The sequence below is a fragment of the Fopius arisanus genome, unplaced genomic scaffold (genome assembly GCF_000806365.1).
Source record: "Fopius arisanus strain USDA-PBARC FA_bdor unplaced genomic scaffold, ASM80636v1 scaffold00001, whole genome shotgun sequence".
Classification (NCBI taxonomy): domain Eukaryota; kingdom Metazoa; phylum Arthropoda; class Insecta; order Hymenoptera; family Braconidae; genus Fopius; species Fopius arisanus.
The window spans coordinates 3,088,362-3,109,610 of NW_011887740.1; the positions used below are offsets into that span (position 1 = coordinate 3,088,362).

At 39.7% G+C, this 21,249-nt stretch overlaps 2 protein-coding genes across 5 annotated transcripts in view; both read left to right on the forward strand.

The window, feature by feature from the left end:
* Nucleotides 1-21,249, forward strand: part of LOC105262860 (nucleolysin TIAR) — a 268,436-nt gene that overhangs the window by 20,350 nt on the left and 226,837 nt on the right. For all 4 annotated transcript variants that reach the window (XM_011298744.1, XM_011298708.1, XM_011298699.1 and 1 more), the window contains one exon: nt 16,449-16,544. Coding sequence is in view for 3 of the 4 variants with exons in the window: in XM_011298708.1 (XP_011297010.1) it covers nt 16,449-16,544 (96 nt within the window). In the remaining variant the exon portion in view is untranslated. The remainder of the gene's footprint in view (nt 1-16,448; nt 16,545-21,249) is intronic.
* LOC105262889 (peritrophin-1) lies at nt 6,041-7,021 on the forward strand. The gene is made up of 2 exons (XM_011298756.1): nt 6,041-6,140; nt 6,679-7,021. Exons 1-2 carry the CDS (start codon nt 6,134-6,136, stop codon nt 6,969-6,971), a joined length of 300 nt encoding a protein of 99 aa, XP_011297058.1. The 5' UTR covers nt 6,041-6,133; the 3' UTR covers nt 6,972-7,021.

Here is a 21,249-nt window from a genome sequence, read left to right on the forward strand (position 1 = left end):
TATCCACACATGGCTTCAAACACCTCAGTCTAACAATTTCCCGTGAATTTTCTTTCATAGGGAAGTCCCTCGTCATCATTTACCTCATTCTGCTCTCCATCTTGGATCGGTGAAATTTTCAGGGTGAAAAAATGTCAATTTTCTTTTTTTACCGCACGATGTGGAGAATTCAATGGAAATAAATAAAATTCCTTTTTGTTTGGTGTGCCATTCCCTCTGGCGCCATTGGTGACATTGGCAACTCTGTGCGGGTGTACGTGGGTAAGTGAAGGGGTGTGGGGGTGAGGGGGTGAGAGAGTCGGGGGATTGAAAGGGGGTGTCCTGGTTACCGTTGCTATTGCCCGGTTATTCTTGGTCGGATGGGCGCGGAAAACGCAGAGCGCATCTGTTGCCAAATTATTTTGTCCATGGGGGTGTGAAAAATTTTCCAACACGGCACCAATTATTATTGTTCCGGGTTATGTTATAACTGAATTATCGTGTGTGCGCAATGCTAATTGATTTCATTTCGCGTTATAAGTGGAACGCATTGTGTCCATTTTAATGGGTTAAATTGGATTTTTAATAATCGAGAAAATTACGCACGATAAACCGGATGTGCACTGAGAAAATTTTTTTTTTTGTCAATCATCTAGTTACTTGGGAAAATTATTGATGGTCATAATGGTTTTTTTCTGATTCATTTTTAGGCGATCCAGATTAGCCTCCAGTCATCCTAATTGCGTTTCTCAATATTTCTTCTCACTGAGGGAAAAATAATCTTTCTAAGTAATTGGAGCAAATGATGTTTAAGATAATATGAGCACTCAATTTACATTCTTGTTTCGAACAAAGCTATTTAGCACGAGTAAATTTAATCGGTAGAGATAATTTTGCTTCTCGGTTTAAGATGAAAATTATACATCCCTTTTACTTTTCAGGACGTAACGTTCATCATTTGCATTGTGTTTTTCATAAAGAATTTTTTTCTACAACAGTGAATGATTTTCATGGAGGAATTTTCGAGAAAGTTGGGACCATTTATTCGGGCACGAGAGACTGCATTTGGTAATGATTATTTAATTATTTATTCAGGTGTAGACCGGCTACGATTCATTAAATATAATACAAGTTTCTTCGGGTAATTATCTCAGCCGCTATTTGCAGGGGAATTTGGGTTAGATACATTTTGAAATATCACATTCTGGAGTTGCCTCGGTATTGTATGTCAGAAGGATGGGAAGACGATATGATATTTCTTCTTACGGTGATATGCGAAACGCGGCACTGGAGTGGGGTAATAAGTAAACCATCTTGAGGATATTCCTGCGGAGGGAAGACAATCTTCTGATTCGGAAGACTGTGTATTTATCCATTATTCGTTGGATACAATACTGAGTACTGAGACCTTGCACTAGTTACTCCAACGTCTTGGAGAACGTCCTGGATACTCTTGATGCGGTAAAATATGTCCATGACAAATTGATGATCTGGAATTTCTCACGCCATTACCAATGATAAGATAGGGCACACTGAAAAATATTCCGATTATTACACGTAACAGCAGTGATAGAGAGATTTTTTATTTTAAGATGAACACTAGAATTTATGTAATGAATAGGTGATGAAATCATAATTCGATGATTTTGAAAAATTCGGCGGCTATTGAAGTATAATTTCGGATTATTTATTGAGATATTTACGGAAATTTATAGGTGATTTCTTGGGGATTTGTGTATAAGTTTAATATCAAGCCAAATTCAAATTTTATGCGACAGTGCTGAGGACTTTTCATGGAATTTTCTAGAAAAATCTCAACATCTCAATCGATTTGAAAAGAAAAACCCGTTTTATAGGAATATTTTATTTTAGGTGTTTATATAATAGATAATGTTGTGTATATATACCATTCAGGGAAAGATCGGCGCGCACGACGAGATAACATGCTTATTAATACTATCGTTAATTCCTGTTGGTGCACAGAAAGTAATTTATATTTAATTTATACTTAGATAGGATGGACCTTTGAAATTTTGTAATCATACGGTATTGGACTTTTAGGAATTTTCATGAGAACTCTACTATAAGATCCACTGACTTCAGCAAAAATTAGGTCTGGCAATTGCCCCCTAAAGAATGCAATTTTCATCAAAGAGAGAAATTATGCGCTGAGTTTGTAATAACAACAAGTTTATATTTCCATAAAATTTACTGCGAAGAAATTGCTGGAAAAGACCGGATTGTCTTGAATGTAATTATTGAACTTCTGTTACTAAATAAAAATACACTCGAATCTAGTAAATGTGATTTTAATTCTAGTAAATTGCTTCGCATATTTTTCAGTATTGGCCCGGCAATATCGAGAGTTAATTATCATTTTTTTTATACGGAATACTTTTGAGAGAATCCAATACAAATTATAAATTTACGGACGCTCTCAATTGAAAAAAGATATTTTTACGAGAATTCCGTTGATTAATTTTTTGCGCTCGCCAATTATTGACTAACTGTTTTACCCACTGCCTCGTTCATCCAACGATTTATTCCACCTGTTTGTAATGTTGTTGCATCATCAGCTGTAACGTATGTTGCGTAGTACCGATTTTTGCGGGGATCATGGAATGTGAAGCTAATCGTCGGATTCCCATGGATTGACATGGCGGATCAATAACGATTGATTTCGAAAATCTATTGGGAAAGAGATGCGATAATGGCACTGACGCTCTTCGGTGGAGTTCGAAAGGCACAAGCTGATAGACTTTTCAGAATAAAACTGATATCGGTAGATGCCATCGTCTCGTCATCTTGGAATTCTTTTGGAACAGAGGTAGGGGACGCAGATAAGGAATTCAATGGCCCAATTACGGTTCCACCAATAATCGGTGACTAATCCCGAAAAATATGCGTTATCGTGATAATATCGGTCAAGTACAATTCTCAGGCAACTACTTGACATTGCATTTGATACGAACGATTGCGATATTCAGTATACGAGCGGTATTTATATACAATTTTATGCTCCTTGAAATTTAGGGGAAAAATGTTTATAAAAAATCAAGCTTCGGGGTGAATTTCAGGAAATTAAATAAATTGCAGAGCGAAATAGTTGACGAACCTTTGGCCGAATTACTGAACGACGAATCTAAAACAGATCGATATGGATTTTCAATTTGTTCCCTGAATTTTAGTGGAAGAATGAATCGACAAATGAGATATTTTAGACATTTTGACGCGGTAAATCCAAAGAAGTCAAACGTCATGGTGAGATATTTGCCGATTCATTTATGATACATACGCTATTCATTCCTACGAATCTATCTTAAATAAATATTGCAGTTTCCGAGAATGTGAATTGCCGGATCAGCAAACACTAATGCCCTCCTGTTTATCACAGTTGCAAGTTGAATCCCTGCAGTTGCTTTGATTTACATGTTCCAGTACCAAACATCAAACATCTCATAATTTGCTCAGAGATATCAAGTAAATCTCGGCATATCAAATAAATTACGAAACCCTCAATTACCAGAAAGAAATTGTTTAGAAAGTCAACAGTTGAAAGTTCTCCGTTTTATTTCACATCTGCATTAAATATTGAACAATATGACTGCAAATAAACTCTGAAAAATCGGCAATTTCTCCTTCTCTCTGTAATAAAGGTCATACTCGAGTCACTGACATTGGCTGCAGCATCTTGACTCTGACATGAGATTCCTCTCGCTCTCTAGTGCCGAATAACTTTCACCAACTTTTCTCACGTTCCCCTCCAACCCAAGATACCACATGATTCCTCGGTATCACGAGGATTAATCCCAGTGCTATCCCACAGACTATTATCTAAACGTCAAATTAGTCACAACAACATATTACTCCCACGATAATTGAATATCTCTCAATGGATGTCAATGTCGCGGAATTCGCATGATTGAAAAATCGTTGAACGATCACATCATCTATGCATCGAGTTATTTCCATTAATCAATAAAAATTACGGGAATTCAGGTGAACGAATCCTGGAATTGTCACTGCATAAAAAATTGATGCCTCGGAATTTTTGGAAAACTGAAAGTTCCGGACATTTGTCCCGTAAATAAAACAGTACGAAATTTTAATTTTTCTGCCATTCTCTGGATTTCAGAAATTGTTGGGCATAAACTGAAAGAGGTGAGTGGAGTCTCGCCTTAAAACGTAAAATGCCAAGGCCACGGGAGTCAAAAGAGAGAAAAAAAAAAATGATGGTGTAGGATATAATCGTACGTGTCCCCCACATGCAGAAATGCTGAATACGCGGGCCGTAAAACGCAGACGGCACTGCGAGACTGCCAATATGGCGCAACTACTTCGACGTCTTGGCGTTTTTACAGAAGAGGAAAAGGAATAATCGAGATATCGACAGTGATGACATCCTTCCCACGTTCTATCCCCCCATGCAATGCCCTTTACATCTCAATTCCCTTTATTTAGCAACGTTTATCTGTTTCACCAAGATATTCCGTGCACTCCCACCATTTCATCCCCATTTTTACGTACAGTGGCCGGAGGGGGTGAAGAGGTTGGAGAATAACTGCGGACAAGTCGGAGTATCCTAGCACTTGTCTCATTCTTTTTGCTCCTCGAGCCCGTTGGCTTTTAAACTTTTTACGTAATATCCAAAATTTGAATTTAACCGCTAATTATACGACCCGAGCCACCCCACCGACGGCCTCACCGGGGTCCAACGCTAAAATATTCATCGTCTTGGTAACTGGAAACTTTTCCCGCTCCGACGGACCACGCAAATTTATTATACCCACTATCATCTCCATCTCTCTCTCTCTCTCTCTCTCGGTTTCTTTTCATCCCCCAAGTGTATCTACCACTGTAGTATGCATCAAACCGAGTATTCCCATGACCCAGCCTTTTCATACTTGACTTGAGCTTTGAGATTTTTTATTCAAATCCCACACTCAGGAAAAATTTATTTTTCTCAAACACCCGTTTACCTGAGAGAAATAACTGTTAATTATTTCATAAGCAGAGGAATTATTTTATAAATAGAAAAAGGCAGCTCTTTAACCGTAATGTTTCTCCATTTTTTCCCCATTTTTTTGGTGTCTTCGTCATCCGAATATGGTATTGCGATAATTGCGATAATAATGACTTATTCATGTTCCAAGATGATTGAATATTTCGATCGCTGATTGGAGTGTTAATTGTCTCTTTGTTTCACCGGGGCTTCCCCTGTGATTTCTTCCGGAGTTTCCCGACGCGGGAAAGGAAACTTTCTAGATTCGTATCTATCAGGAAAATGATTCGTCATTTTAGAAATTCGAGAGAATTTAATTTTTCGGGTTTTAATTCTTGTCGACCACGTTAATAGGAAGTATGATCAAATTTGAATAATTAAATATTTTATCACAATTGCTAGATCACTCGTGAAGAAAAAACCTGGAATAGAAGTTTTTTTGATAAGAATAATATATATATCCTGGAATTTCAGTGGTGGTTGACCACTAGGGAAATTCCTGGGTCTTTCTGTATTTTTGAATATAAAAAAAATAGCATACCGAAATCGATGTTAAATGATGGAGAGCAAACTACAAGTTGTTATCCGTTGTAGTATGGTGGTGGTCTTTCTGGTGGAGTGTGCGAGGCTTTGGTGAAAAGCGTCTAGCACACATGGTTCCATAGCCCTCGACAATAGGCATTGTGCAAACGCCATAAGCAGGAAGCGAAATGTGCGACAGGGCTACCTCTCTGCTGTATTGTCCGAGTGTCAGTGCAGGAAGGTATTGCAGTACTCCCCTCATTGCCAAATATCGTCTGCACTCTTTCAATTCCAACAAACACATTACCTTTATCCGCAAAGACAGTCAACACCTCGACCTCTGCAGATTGATGATCGTCAATTATCAAATTATTCACTCAGTTAATGAGACGCGGCTTTAGAAGGTTTGGATAAACACTTCATCTATAATCTTCGCCACAATTGATAAGATGTTTCGCGGAGAATTAGTCCGGGAAAAAGGAGGGGTACACTGATAAGCACTTCGAGTACTTGAATTTCAGAGTATAAATGCCAGCTGCGGCTGTTTGGTAATACAATCGAGGTGTTGATTGCACGAAGAATTCAAATTCGCGAGGCGCTACAATTTTTCGCATTTTTCAAAGCCCAGTCATGAAAGGTACGTTCAGGATATTTGTTTCTTATATTTATATATATTTTCGTTGAAGCGGATTTTAATGGAAATAATCAGGATGTTTCGAGTTTCACTGAGAATTCAAGGAAATTCCCCGACTTGCTCTGATTTTTGAATTATTCATTAACTCATTAAAAATACAAAACACTTATCGCAATCTTTCTTATTTTTGTGAATTCTCCTGGAGATGCGGGATTGAAATCTGCAGTTTATTAATTATTCAGTATTTTTGATTTTCAATTACGAAATTTTAAAGACCTTCATAATTGAAAACTCAAAATTCTCTCTAATCAAATAAAATTATAGGTCTCAGTTGAATTACTTCATAATAATTTTTGGGCATCCAGAAAATGTAGATAAACATATCTTGAATTTCCAATCAATTGAAAATTCGAGAGAGGTACGAAATATTCTCATGTTTTTGTTTTAAGTGTTCAATTAAACCTTTTTCCTGGCTAAATGGAATTTACTAATATTAATTTGGAATACCATTTTGGAATATAATTTCGGACTGCCATTTTAGGAATAATTTCTTTGGTCTGTGTACTCTTCCTTGCATCGGAGATCTTCGCCCAGACTCCGGGGCCTCCGGGTGAGGCCCCATGGCCGAATGTTAACTGCGATGTTCCTCCTCCCACACCCGGTGATGTCGTTATTCTTCCGGATCCAGAGTCCTGCAATAGTTTTTATATATGTGCCGGCCTGAAACCAGTTAAGAAATACTGTCCGAAGAATCTCCACTTCAACCAAAATAAACGCGTCTGCGACTGGCCAAGGGATGCTCATTGTCATCTTGGTTACCACGTTGCCAATTAACTATTTTTATAACTTAAATTAAAAATATACTGTTTTCATAATTTCTGTTACACCTCTTCGTGATGTCTCGACTGTAATAAATTAATACTCACCAACATACTATTCGAACATTCATTAACGAAATGCGCGAAGAGCCGATAAAAGTTTTAATTCTGCATCTAAAAGAAATATCCAAACATTTCCGAAATATTTACAAATATATACAAAATTTCCGCAACTGCTGTTGATTAAAAATTCCCGAGATAATTCTCTCGAATTTCCAATCGAATGAATTCTCTGTGGAAAACATTTGCATCGTAAACTCGTAAATATTTATTAAACTAGTAAATCTTGATAACAACTTGATAATGAATTCTTATAATTCGTAACCGTCCAACACCTATTCCTCAAATCTAAGTACTTATGTTCCCAGGAGGTTAAATAGTAAAATTTCACGAGAATTTCTCTGATTCATCCGCACTCCCTTGAATAATTCATAAAGAACCGACAGTCGCTAGTAATTCCCATGGACCCATGAGTTTATCGAAAATATTTAACAGCGAAGATGAATGGATGATTTGGAAATGGCATGTTAGGTTGTAACCGGATGTTAGATGATGTGAGCTGTCCAAGTGTGAGATCTTAGAGAGAACGAGTTGAAAGTCCTGAGGGATTGTGAGTGTGCGATCGAAAGGTGTAGTAATGCCATGGAGAAGAGAAGCCAAGCTCCATGCTGAGTGGAAGCGCTGGAGAAAACGCCAGGATAGGAGATCTCATCCGAGGTACGACACTTAAATTCCCTATTTCGTGTTAGACTCAATGGCAACCCCGTCTCACCCAGTCTATCACATCTACACAGACTCACCTTTTCCGTATTCCTCCGTACCTTCTCGTCCATCCGTTTACTTCCTCCAATCTCTATTTCTTTTCTTTTTTCACCAAGTAGGACCAACAGCGGGTGCAGGTAAACGAGGATATACACGAGAATTGTGTACCACCCTGGGTGCTTCCATGTCGTTTAATGTAGTGTATTCTCGTGGTAAATCGAGAAATGACAGAAAACCGGGACAACATCCTGGGGAAAACTTATCCAGAATTGTCATCGCTTGTTGGTTAATATCAATACTCAGCAGTTTCGATTTTAAAAAATTATTTCATTCGATTTGGAGACTGGATTTTTATGTGAAAAGGATTCTGCGGAGGAATTTACTTATTTGAATGTAGAGATGCGTTTGCGGCGGGATTTTAGAGTTGAAAGTTTAAAAAGATGTTTATAAACTTTTATAAAAAATTTTTAGAGGTATTTATTCCGATTGGAGCTCAAGTCATATACAAATATTATATTATTATTTTTAAAAAATGTATAATGAAGATTAGGATGAGAATGATTAATTCTATTAATAGTTGTAATTCTTAAGAAAAGCAGGTAGTTTTTTTCCTCGTTTCGGATGAAGTTCCATTGTCCTTCTACACATACTTGCAGTTTCCGTTCTATCAAGATCTCAAACAGGAGAAGGATTTTCTTGAATAAAGACCAATTTCCTTAATTCAAGGGGCTTTTTGTTTCGTTTTATCTTGAGGTCTTCCTCCCTTCATTTTGCTTTCACCAGCTGGTGTCTTCATTGCCTTCAACTTCGAACTCTCTTCGAAAAACTTGCCTCATCGAAACATTCTCATGTTCTCATTCTCATTTGCAATTTCATCGTGCATATTTTTTCGCTCACTATTGAACAAGTTGGAAATTGTAATCAAATGACAATTCTTTCGAAATTTGAAGAGAACTTTCTGATTTGAGAAAAAAAATCTATGAAAACTCAGTGTGGAAAATCTTGCAATGAAAGTTTTGGGGTGAATATGAGACAATTTCATTACACCATAATTTCCCTGGAATCTTATGAAATTTTTGTCTTTCCTCGGTCCATCCGCGTAGAAAATTCGAGTAATTGATAAATTGTATAATCCGTACGATATATTGAATACCTGTTATAGTTAATTCCATTAAATCTACGAATTTTCGATATGAATGGAAGCTTTCATGGAGGAAAGTGAATTAAACTCCACAATATTGAAAATGAAGTTACCGAAATCGTTAGTGAAGACTAAATAGATTTTCACCAGTGCACTTCACCGCGATCCAACATGAGTTGAAATGGTATTTTTGATTGAAATATTTCATTCATCTTTCATGTCTGAGCTAGGGCATTTCTTTATTCATCTCCCCTTTCACCTTGTCACCCATACAATTCGTCTGGAACTCTTCTCCATCGTTACTCGTTGGGGAAATAAACGTATACATCAACTCAGTGCAATATCCCCCCGTTGTTATGGTGTTCCAGGCACGTGCAACTGTATATACCTACAAGTGAAAAAGGAAAATCACTGCCAGCAGAATGTTAATGGGATTCCATTCTGCAGTAAATTGGAAACCGATTGCGGATAGCTTCGTTTTGTCACATAACGTACATTTAAATGAGATGGCAAATGGGCCCCGTAGATTGTCGAAAATCGCTCGAAGAAATCTTAAGGTATTTTCACCCGCTTCTTTTAACTCGGTTTCATGTCAAAGTAAATACAATCTCTGGTGAATGTCTGCTCGAGTAATTATAAGGTACAATTTGAGTTATAAAACTTCTGGTGTTGGCGTGTTGGTGATCAAAAAAATGGCTTAGCACGAGATCCTACGTACCCACACGATTTTCCAACGCCTATATTATATTGAATGTTGTTGCGTGCCTCCTAGATTCTACACACCCGTGCATTATATCCACCTGGGGGGCAATTTTTCCACTCGCCTCAGACTCCACTATCGCTCTTTCATCAGGAAAATAGTTCCCTTCTGTTTGCACCTTTATTTATGAACGGTCTTCTGAGTTTTTGCATTTGCGTGGATAGTCTTGGTGAATTTTATCGCCACTTTCGCCTCAAACTCATTCTAATTCACCCAACTGATAAGCCATATTTATCGAATTTTATCTAGGTCAGTTGCAAACCAATTTATGTACTTTATCTATATATAGCTGATCTCTCAATTTTTATCCGATTTTTATCTCAAATAGAATTCGAGGGACGCTTTAATTTCAATTTGTTGTAATGCGCGCTAATTGATCCTATCTTTTGCAAATTATTATTTCAGTTGATGTCCAATTTTTCAATATTTCCCAAATGTAAATTCATCAACTAGAGTTTATATTCGCTGGTTAAATATAAAATACAAATATATCATGGTTATTCGGAATTACGAAGAATTTATTATTGAAATTTTATGACTGGCGCTGTATTTTTCTGGAAATTTCTCTCCGTACAATGCAAATTGAAATAATGTTTGAACCCGTAATTGAGTTGCGATTACCGGTAAAATGGGGCGAAGATAAATCCGCAATTTAACTGAGTTGTACTATTTGTAGAAAATAATTTTCAACAGATGTGAAGCCTCCGCTTATTCGTATCGTGGAAAACAAAGTTGTAAAACACAGTTGGTTTTAGTGAGTAAGAGAGAGTGACGATGGAATCAAAGTTTGGAATTTCATGGGACACCCTGTACACGAGACCCTCGATGCTGTTTCTCGCATCACCGTACTGGCCAATTACCCCACTAAATATTCACAAGTTCATTACGCGCCGAGTTGGAGCGTTCTCTACGCGGCTTGAATGCCATATAGATGCATCTGTGTGAGTAGATGTGCTGTATGAGATAGCTGTCGGCTAGTTTGGATGGTCTGTACGCTTCACGTGGCAAATCAAATATTACCGTAGAGGACTTGGACCACGGATTCGGAAAAAATGTCGAGATTAAAATCAAATTTGATTGACGCTCCTGGCTTGTGGGTCAAAGGAAAATCGCTCGAATGGAAATGAAAAAATTGCTGTTTTCATACCGCTTAATTGCCTCTTATCATTTATGAGGATTCCGGGGAAATCTCTGGCTTGATGCGTGTCATATAACTGAACACAACGAGGAACTCTTCTGCCGATTTTCACGCTCTTTACCTTGGAAACATCATAATTACTAATCACTTTATGAGTGACATAAGCCACTGTAATCTGCCGAGTACATCCGCTGTTCAAATTTTAAAAATCGAGAGTTTAGTGTCGATACATACACCAATACCTTCACTTGGTTATTATTAAAAATGGAGAAAGCCCAAAATAATTTTGTTTTTTGGAAGATTTTTTTCGGGGGATTTTGTCCAGTGGATTTCTTTCCGGATAAATATTTCCGGACAGGAAATTTCCAGCGCGTATTCCTTCGAATCTAATAAACCACTCAATCGATGTATTGAATTACCAACGTACCAAAAGCAACTCATAAACCCTGGCAAAAGAAAACCCTGAAAGCTGCAACACTGAAAAACACCTACGAGAAGACGTTCTCTGGAGTGGGATAGTACCGGTGGCTCGTAAAAATTTAATAGATCGTTCAGTTCAAAAGCGACACCGTCTCTTTTACGGCTTATAAATGCTCCGTTTGACCGAAAACAATTTCCCGAACGGGTGAGCCAAGGAGCGGGTGGCATTCTGGACATGCCACATGGTACAACGTATTCTCCAAATAATAGTAAAATCTCGCCCTCTCGTTTCGCCACTCGAGAAAACCACCGAACAACTTTTTCACGAGTCCAATGACTACATCGACACATGCTCCCCTCAAATCCCACTCCCCGCCACTGAAAAAAAATTACTGTCTCCATTATATTGAAATTAAAATTCATTCTAAACGTACGTTACTATATCATCATGTATGTCAGACCTTCCCGTAACTTTCTCCAAGAAAAATCTATAAAGTACACGTTTAGTATATATTTTCCACCTATCCGTAACTAAATGCCCATGATTCCTCAAAATTATAAGGATAGGCCCCGAGAATAATAACGATTTCTCTCTGCACAGAGTAAATCTACTTAACCGAAGTAAATTACTTTACCCAAAGAATTCGTTTTCATCATGTGGATCTTACCCAATATCTTTGGTGAGACCAAAAAACCGGTCAGAGCTGAGAGACAGAGAAAGGCAGAGCGAAAAAGTACGGGTCGTTGTGAGTTGGCCGTAAACGACAAGAGTTTACTCAAGATTCGATGGTTTTTATATTATAAATTGAAGGGATGCGAGTGAGGAGTGGGGAAAGGAACAGATAGAGACGATTTGGGCAAGGAAAGAGGCCAGGTCGGGGAAAGAAAGATATGGTCTGCTTGTTCGAATTCGATCAGGATTTACGATATTGGTTGCGACGCCACCTGAACCCTGTGATATTCCTGTGGAATATATACCTTGCGCAGTTATATGTATCTAGCCATCCCCTTTGAGCTGTATACGCCTCATCCGTGGCCTTCTTTATACCCATCTTTTCTCGAAGATCTGCTCCCCTGAATCGGCTTTGAAGCATCCTCGATATTCGCTTTTTCTACCACACCGCGTATATCTGTCAAATTCATCGTTCGAAGAATTTATTTACTTTTTGTTTCGTCCTGAGGATTATCTCTACTCGTGTCATTTTACGCCGCGTACCACTCGCCGCGTACCACTCGCCGCGCCCAATCCTCGCCTTTTTTTTTTCTTTTCTATTTCACTTTAACTATTATTGATAATTGAAAGCGCTGGATGATCGCATATTGGCGTCCTCCGAGGGTGCTTCACGGATGGCTCGGTATGAACCTGTACGGGGCACTTGGTGAATTTATGTCCCGGGGGCAGATAGCGGGGCAATATAAATGAGATTTTAAGTACTATACCGCCGCAGCTAGCGTTGAGCTTTTCCTCTACCTCCTCCAACCCCTCGTTCCACTCTCTCTTTCTTTCTTTTGAACGGCCCTTTCTATTTTGCCGATCGACGAGAGCCGATAAATTCGCAGCCAGTGAGTTACGGCGAAAACGTTGTCGCGCTCTAGATGATATTATATGGATTGTGTATATGCCATCCACTATACCACCCGCTCTCGATTCAGACCTGCGGGCATGCACCTGTGTGTCTCCATTGTTCCTGGTTTGTTCGGCTTTTTTATTTTCCATCGGAGGAGCCACTTTTTTCCCTCATTTCTACCTTTTTTGCGGCATTGTTTTCCCATTTTTTTATTTGTACCTTTGAAGACGCGAATCATTCGGTCCTAATAACTCATTTTTTTTGGACTATTTATTTCGATTTTTTATCACAAGATAATTCACTGTCGAATGACGCGGAACCCTCCAGTAATTGATGTATTAACAATTGATTCATTGAAATTGATTAAAAATTGTCTGAGTATTGTTGGGTGAATAACTCCGCTCGGACATCATTCGAAAAATAATAAAACCGAAATCCACAATTTGCATCGATTTTCCCATCAACCCGTGAATTTTCAATTAAGCCATTCTTTGAAATTCCATGAGAACTGCAAGTTGTTAAAAATTCCAAACACGTGAGTACGAAATTCTATCCAAAGATTCTCGCTAAAATACGTGTATCGCCATTGTTCCTTCCTCTCACATTTTCGGTCTTAGATAGTGGTTTTTTGCAGTGGTTGTTTTCTTTTATCATTTTCGTTCTTTTCTTGCGTTTTTTAATTTGCGGGAGGATCCTCGTCATCTTGCTACAAATCCTGGATGGCCAGTGGAAAGGGGACGAGTCAAGCGCACACAAGGTCGCTTTGAGGATGCGATAAAAAGGATAACGACGATAACGGGTATAAAGTTTTCCTCGAGAACCAGGAATGGTTGACGAGACAGCGACGAGAAACACTGAAATGAAAAGAGGAATGCGAATGGGTATGTCAGTGATGGAAGAGCTTGCGAGGATGGAAAGGAAAGATGGGGGAAAATATAAACATTCGGTGGGGGAATTCCATTAGAGGGAGTCCTGAGATTTTCCACTTTTTGTATTCCTCGAGGAATGTATTGTGCGATGCCGTTTTTCGGAGGTTCTCACAATGTTGAATACCACACGTGGAAGGGGGGCAGAGTGGAACATCATCGGAGGCAAGAGACACCATTTCCAAGCATTTCATTGAGGAGTGCGCAAGGACCTGGGTGATAACGTCGATGAATAGAGAGATAATGAATCCCCTTGGACAAGGACACGGAAGAGGCGAGGCTGTTAGGGACGTCCTCCACCTGGAAAATCCATGGAAAAGAATAAACAGATATAACAGATATAGATGATAACGAACGGACAACTTCATTCTGAATTTTTCTACGTCAGTGTATACAGATGAGACAAAAAAAAAATCATGTAAATCGGCCAATTCTCTCGAGTGGATTCGAATCAAAATGAAGATTCAACCGATTCGCAAAAACGCAAGTTAAAATTCAGACGCTGCATCGGTGGCTTGTATCAGGTAAAAACCGAGTTACTTTGAATGAAAATTCCATTAGAACAGAGAGTTCCTGGAACCGGGGAACGTAAGAAGTGTTTGCTGGTGGTGAGGGATTATTCTCACTGAGAATGATAACACGATAGGACGAGATATTCAAATAGCGCGATGATAAATCTCGGAGCTAGAAGAGGCATTAAACATGCTAGTCGAAAACTAGATAAAAAAAGCTATCCCACCGCAGTATAAACTACAACGCATTGATGGCACCCAAGAATGACGTAAACGGTCATAAAGGTCTCGTCGCATCAGGGTGCCCGAAGAAAAACTGCTAAACGAAAATGCCAGTCCGAGGGAATGATCTCGACGTGCGATCTAATGGATAAAATAATGGATTTTTTTTTTTTCGGGCAATAAAGATTTGCCGGTATGATCGGAGCCTTTGCCGGCCATTTGGTCGTCGTCACGCCCGGATTCTCATCTTTCTACAGTTGGTACGTCACCCCTTTGCTACGTTACAGTATAGAAGATTCACTTGAGGGTTTACGTTGGAGGGAGGAGTATAGCTTCCTGACGAACCTCAACCCTTTTCCGTTCCACCCCGTCGTTCGACTCGCTTCCGGCAAGGCTTCTTCGAACTAATTGATTTTATTCACAAGCCCTTGAGAAATTTACTGCCTTGTCTCACGCCATCATCCACTTTGGAGCGTGAAAACCTTTTATATAAAGGACTTTCAATATATCGGCGATGCGTATCAATACAATAAAGCCTTTTATTGAAGGCCTGTATTTGTGGAAGTTCTTTTGTGGCAGGACATATGCATTTTTTCTCACCCGTTTGTACACTAAAAACGCACACGGAGAAATATCTTCTGAAGATATTGAATTTTGTGATCTTCCATGCTTCTTTTATAGATTTTTCCGCGAGGACCTCATTTTATGGATTGAAGGATTTTTTGAGCTTACAGTAGTTCCGTTTCCGATTTTTCCACTCTACTACCTTTGGGGTTGAAGATAAAAAAAATTATTACTGGGGGTAGTTGCATATAATCGGATTCTACGAATTCGCTTCCCCTCACTGAGAGAAATATTCAATAAAAATTACGTGTATTTTCCGTAATTCTGGAGCGAAATGTGGTTGTCGGAAATTTTACGGAACTGTCACGTAATTTTGTTCTAAAGTCACAGAATTTTTCCGCGGTGTTCCGTAATTTTTATCTGAATTATCGGTGAAAAATAACGATACCGTCAATTAAACTTTTCGAATCAACTTCGTAATCGGTAAGTGAACTGAAAGTTCCGTAATTTTTACTAAATATTTCTCTCCGTGCTTAAGCGAATTTAGCCCCAGGCACGCGACTTCAAGGATTCTACGGTAACCAAGAATTCAGATGACATTGTAGCATTAAAAAAAAATTTCAAAAATATATAATATCCCATCCGATAATTAAACGTCAGGGTATATTTGACAATAAGTTTTTATCGTTGTTTGGGTTGAAGTGCAATTGTCAGCCGGCTAGAAATCAAACACCCCCCCTGCATAATGAATTAGCCCAATAGTTGCCCACTGTCCAGTATAATAGTCAATCAGAGATTAGGTGGTCTCTATCCATTAGAGGGAAGTGATCTAGTCCGAGTTACGTTGGCAAAGGGAATATACACCCAGGTATGTTTGGCAGTAAAGTGGAACAGCCTAGAGGGGTGAGAGGAGAAATGGGGGAGCAGTGGTTCGTATCGAACATAATCAGCTCAAATGAAGTATGTGCGCTCCGGGGGGCATATTCCGCGGTGCGACCGATGCGTGGCGGGAATTCTGTATAGTTCACTGTTATACCAAACGGACCACTGAGTCCCAGGGGCGCGATGTGTCCTGCCTAATTACAATGTCCAGCGTTTCAAGTCCCCCTTTCCCTCTCCACCTCTCTCGACCCTCCCATCACCGAATACAAACATGAGTGTTACTCACATGCACTCGTTCTCCGCAATTGATGCACGACCGGTCTTTGTTTCCCCGTACCAATGCACTCTCCATACTCGTAAACATGAAGAACACCTGATTTATTTTGTACTACTTCCTGGAGACTGGAGACTTTTGCCGTTGCATTCACAAGAAAAAATTGCTGCATCAAGCGAATTCAAACAATTATTTCTAATCCATTAGTGACCATCTGATAGCTTCAAGGGTATAATTGCACATGAAATTCATTATTCGTTTCAGGTGGGTAACGATTCTTACGGATTCGTCGAGTTTACAGACCACGCGGGTGCATCAACGGCCCTCTGCGCGCTGAACCAACGCCTCTTCCTCAACAAGGTGAGTCCACGTCAACGCCATCCTAACTGAACCCAAACTCATTTCCAAAGTGCGTAATTAAAATTAAGTAGAACACCGGCTCCAGCCGATGGACAAAGTTATCTGTTGGGATTAAAACCGCGAGTTGGACGTTATGTGCTTGAGTGTCGTATCTCCATAATCCCCGAGAGATAAATTGATGACAACTCGAGAGGGACGAAGCTGAGACTTGCCGTGAATATTTAATCCGCAAATGCATCGTTCGAGTCTAGCGGCGGTTGGAATGAAAGATAACCTTAGTTGGTATCAAATTCAAGTGATCGGCCATATCTTAGCGAGTTGTGCCTTTTGATCCATTGAATTTGTCGTATCACGCCAGGATGACTCTAGTGTTGAAGTACTTTTGACTGATGGTAGTCAGTGGTAAGGCGAGGGTTTGTGTGTTTCAGTGGTTATTGTAGAAGAGAATACGGTACCTCCATCGCTAGTTCACCATACTAGCCCTCAGTACCTTTCGGCTATACACGGGGCCAAGGTAGTTCTGGTCCCGTAACGCGAAGAGTTACTCGGTTAGTTTAGATTCGCTCGGGCAAAGTTTTGATGTCGTGCTTGGCGCGCACTAGACTTGTCCCACCGGTTTTCCCTCTTGCTTCGACCCTTCGCCTCTATCTCAGAGCTATCCTCTTTACCCTACATACCAGGTCCCTCTCTTATCCATCTCGACCTTTCACCCGCACCCATCCACCAACAAACCCCGCATTCACGTATAACATATAACGTATAACCACCGCCACAGTGACGACACATTGCTAATGCCGAACCGTACTCGTAATAGATTGGATGCAGCTCTAAAGTTACCAAGTCGGGCCGCACTAATTTGATCTAACGTCGTAGTTGAACCAGTGTGTTGGTCGGTACGTGTACGTATGGATCATCAAGTTCCACCCATTGAGTTAAATTGAGTATCGAATAGATTAGGCCATTTGAATGCAGAGTATATGCGTATTAAAGTTTCACGGTTTTCACTGGTTCTTGCACCACATGGATCTTGGGTCTGCTCGTTTTTTAGTACCAGTTTAGGAGTCGTTTTGGAGACCTGAGTCATGACATTTGACGCTTTAATCAAAACGAAGTCGCCTAGATATTTTAGGCTGACAATTTTAACACTGGATTACTGAAATTATTCGGTATTTAATTCTTCGTCGATTAATTGGGAGAAATTCCGGAGTTTTTGGCATGTCTGTTGATGATGTTATTCAGAGTATATTCATATCAAGGTTTTATGGTTTGTACTACTTGCTGTAGTGCATGAGTCTTCACAGTTACTGTGACAATCTAGGCTTTACTGGTTTTTTATGAACAATTTCGGAGTTATTTTGAGGTTGCAGTGTTCAATTAAATCCCAGGAGAACAGACTTGTAAAGTTTTTAATTTTAATAGATACTCGCAAGAAGTGATTCAGATATTTCGAAATTTCAATTAAAACTCTGAAAACGCTTGAGTAAGGCTTCTGCAAGTTTTAATTAGAAATACGTAAAACTGAAATAGACGTTTACGTAATTCAATTGAATTCTGTACCAAAAATTCAGATACATCGGGAAAATAGTGACTCTAAAAGGTTGAGAGACGGGAGAATCCGAATGAGAATTCATGCCCATAATGAGAGAGATGAATATGAAGATGGTGTTTTCGAGGACAAGATGGGTGAAACACCTTGAGTGACATCAATCCCAGGCTCTTAGTTAATGCGCGCCGACACCGTGAAATTACTTTCCACCACTGACGATTCGGTTACCTTCGGGAAGTCATTGGATTTGGGGTAGTATATCTTCGGTGCACAAAGAGTAGTGAAGGAAAATGTGTTGCTTTAGCAGAGACACGCGAGGAATTCACTGGGCGACGGTGAAAGATCGATGGAAATGATAAATTCTTCGTTTTTGTAACAGATAGATTTCACATCAGTCACGTAAAATAACTGATGCAGTACGAAATATCCTCATCATCTTGACAGGACTGCATGAGTAACAGGGATATGCGTAAATCGTCCGGTCTGGAGGGCCCTTGAGAGGGCAACTGCTGGAGATAGTGGAGTTGGAGAAACGGAAATCAGGTGGGAGCACCAAGTTACGATTGAGATTTAAGTTATTGACAAGCTACTTTGGTGAAGCTCCGACGTGGCACTCGGTGGAATGGGGGATATTCAAGGCCTCAATCCCTCTGCCTCCTGATTTCCCTGAGGACGCAACCCTTCGAAATCTATTCTTCCATTCTGCAATGACTACAGAAGACGTCACTGTTACGGAAAACTTTTATTTGAATTTAATGGATTATTAAATGTAACCATTTCCCCCATTTCTCCACTCACTGAATTGAAACAATCGATAGGGCTTACTCGGGATTATTTTCGTACTTGTATTTTTTGCAACCCTTTGAAGAAGACATTTTGTTAAATTTTCTCAAGGGTATTCTGCCCTTCCCTACGCAAGGCATGGAATTATCCTGTCTTAGGAGTGATTAACATCTGAATATTTGATGCCTCTAATGGAACATGCGGTGAATTCCATCCAGCTTTCATTGTTTTTAATTCGGGTGCAGAATTAATCTTACCGTCAATTAACCTCCATTGAATTTTTCATTAGCCTCGTGAAAATTCTCCGAGACAACAGCAACAATGACAGTAATAACCAAATGAAGTATAGAGCACTTCATCCGCATCGTAAGAACACTGGTACGCCCGGTATGTCGTTGTTCCTGTCCTTCAGCCATTCTAATAAAACACGAGTTGTTGCGATTCCTCCGCTGTTATGAGTCCATGACACGCGAAGTCCGTTGATAATCGTTTGAGTAGGCTTGATTCATCCATAGTACAGAGTTTCGCGTCATTAACCCCATCGATTTTCGCGAATGAAAAAAAAATTTCATCATAAACTAGCTTGTTGGTAACATCAGCCCTTTCCCTCTCCCACCTCTTCATTAATCATTAATTCTTAATTTGATGCGACGAGACAGATAGAAATGAAAAGTTGAATTTTCGCTCCCGGCGTGCACGCCAGGTAACTGCATTTCAAATAATAATCATTTCACCGAGAGTCTCGCCTTGCAATTAATTATTTGTTAATTGCCGCTAATTAAGGGTAAATAACGAGGCGAGGGGTGGGAACGGGGGTGAGGGGTTGGTGAATGCGGAGGTAGTGAGGGAGAATGAGAACTAGGTGGTTGTAGCTGTTGGGGATGGGAATTAGGAGACCGAATTCGGTGGCGGAAATTTAACTGGCTGAGCACCAGGCGGTACCCGATTATTTTTGGTTTCGGTTACGACTCGACCTCTCCACCTTTCCGCAGGGTAAAATTTACAGTGCCGTTACTCCCATTCGGGCTAATGCAAAGAAATTGCATTTCCCGGGTTTTTCCGTGTTGATGGATAATGTGGCATCCTGCTAAAAATATTCCGATAGAATGCACTGTAGATCTGTTGAAAGCCTCCAATACCTGACAATACGCACGAAAAGCCAATTAATGAGAAATATAATTAACATTTTTAATTGAAATTTCCAGATCAAAGACGCTTCATAAAAAATTCATATAACTCTGCGATTGAAATATCTTGAAATTTCTACCGGTGCATGAATGAATTCTTTCCTACGAAAACTACATCAACACTGTTCCTGAAATTGAAAAGGTATTTTCAATAGTACAAAAATAGCGCAGACATGGGATAAAAATAGAGGTATTGAAAGATTGAAACGTTAAAAATAGAATGTACCACGAAAATTGACTCCTGAAGCTTTTGAAAAACGGTATATAATGGGGAACCTCATGAGCTGGGATCCCTCTCGGTGGCCCCTCGGTAAACGGTCGATATAGGGTAGTAACAAAAGCCCTCTCGGCGTAGAGGGAAGTGAGGGAAGAGTGACGGCTCCTCGAGAAAAATGAAATAAACGGCTGGTGGTAGCCTGGCACACAATTCAAGCCAAAGCCCTCGCCGTCAGTCGTTTTTATTAATTTCTCTCAGAAACAATTAGTTGGTCTATTCGTCAGAGACGCTTTTCATTAAATTTCATCCTCCCGTATCGACCACCGCTGTATGTCCTGACTTGGCAGCACCTGTGTAGACACAATTCAGATGCTCATACATCTGATGGATACAGAACGGAGAATTCATTTGCAATGAATAACCGATGTACAGAAATTGCCCGTCGTCTCGATTTGCATTACCGTCTGACTGGGCTTCTCATCGTCAATACCTTCATGCCTCTGTGCGGGGCTTTTAAATGCCGTATAAAAGTCGATTTGGAATGGCTTTGATCTCCACCAAGCCCGTGTGATAAATTTCTTGAGTACACCCGAGGCGGTATCTGGGAGATTCATTCCCTTCGTTCCCCATCCATGGCACTCCTCTCATCCCTTTTTCAATTGGCTACGCAATATTTCGTATATTCTCGCTTCATTCCCCCGGAGTAATGACAAATTTTATGTTTCAATTCCTGCTACAATTAAACAATTTGTTATGACAATTGTCGGTACTTTTCTTTGGAATTTTTGTCACACAGGCATTCCAGTGTTATTGGAAATTTCTTCATTGGGAGTTCAATGTGTTGGGGAAATTAATGAACGCCTCAAACTAATTTTGCCTTCTGTGCTCTGTGGCCTCATCCTCCTCATATGGTGTTTTCTCTGATGTATATCAAGAATCTGAAGAATCTCAAGATTGAAACCCACACTTGTA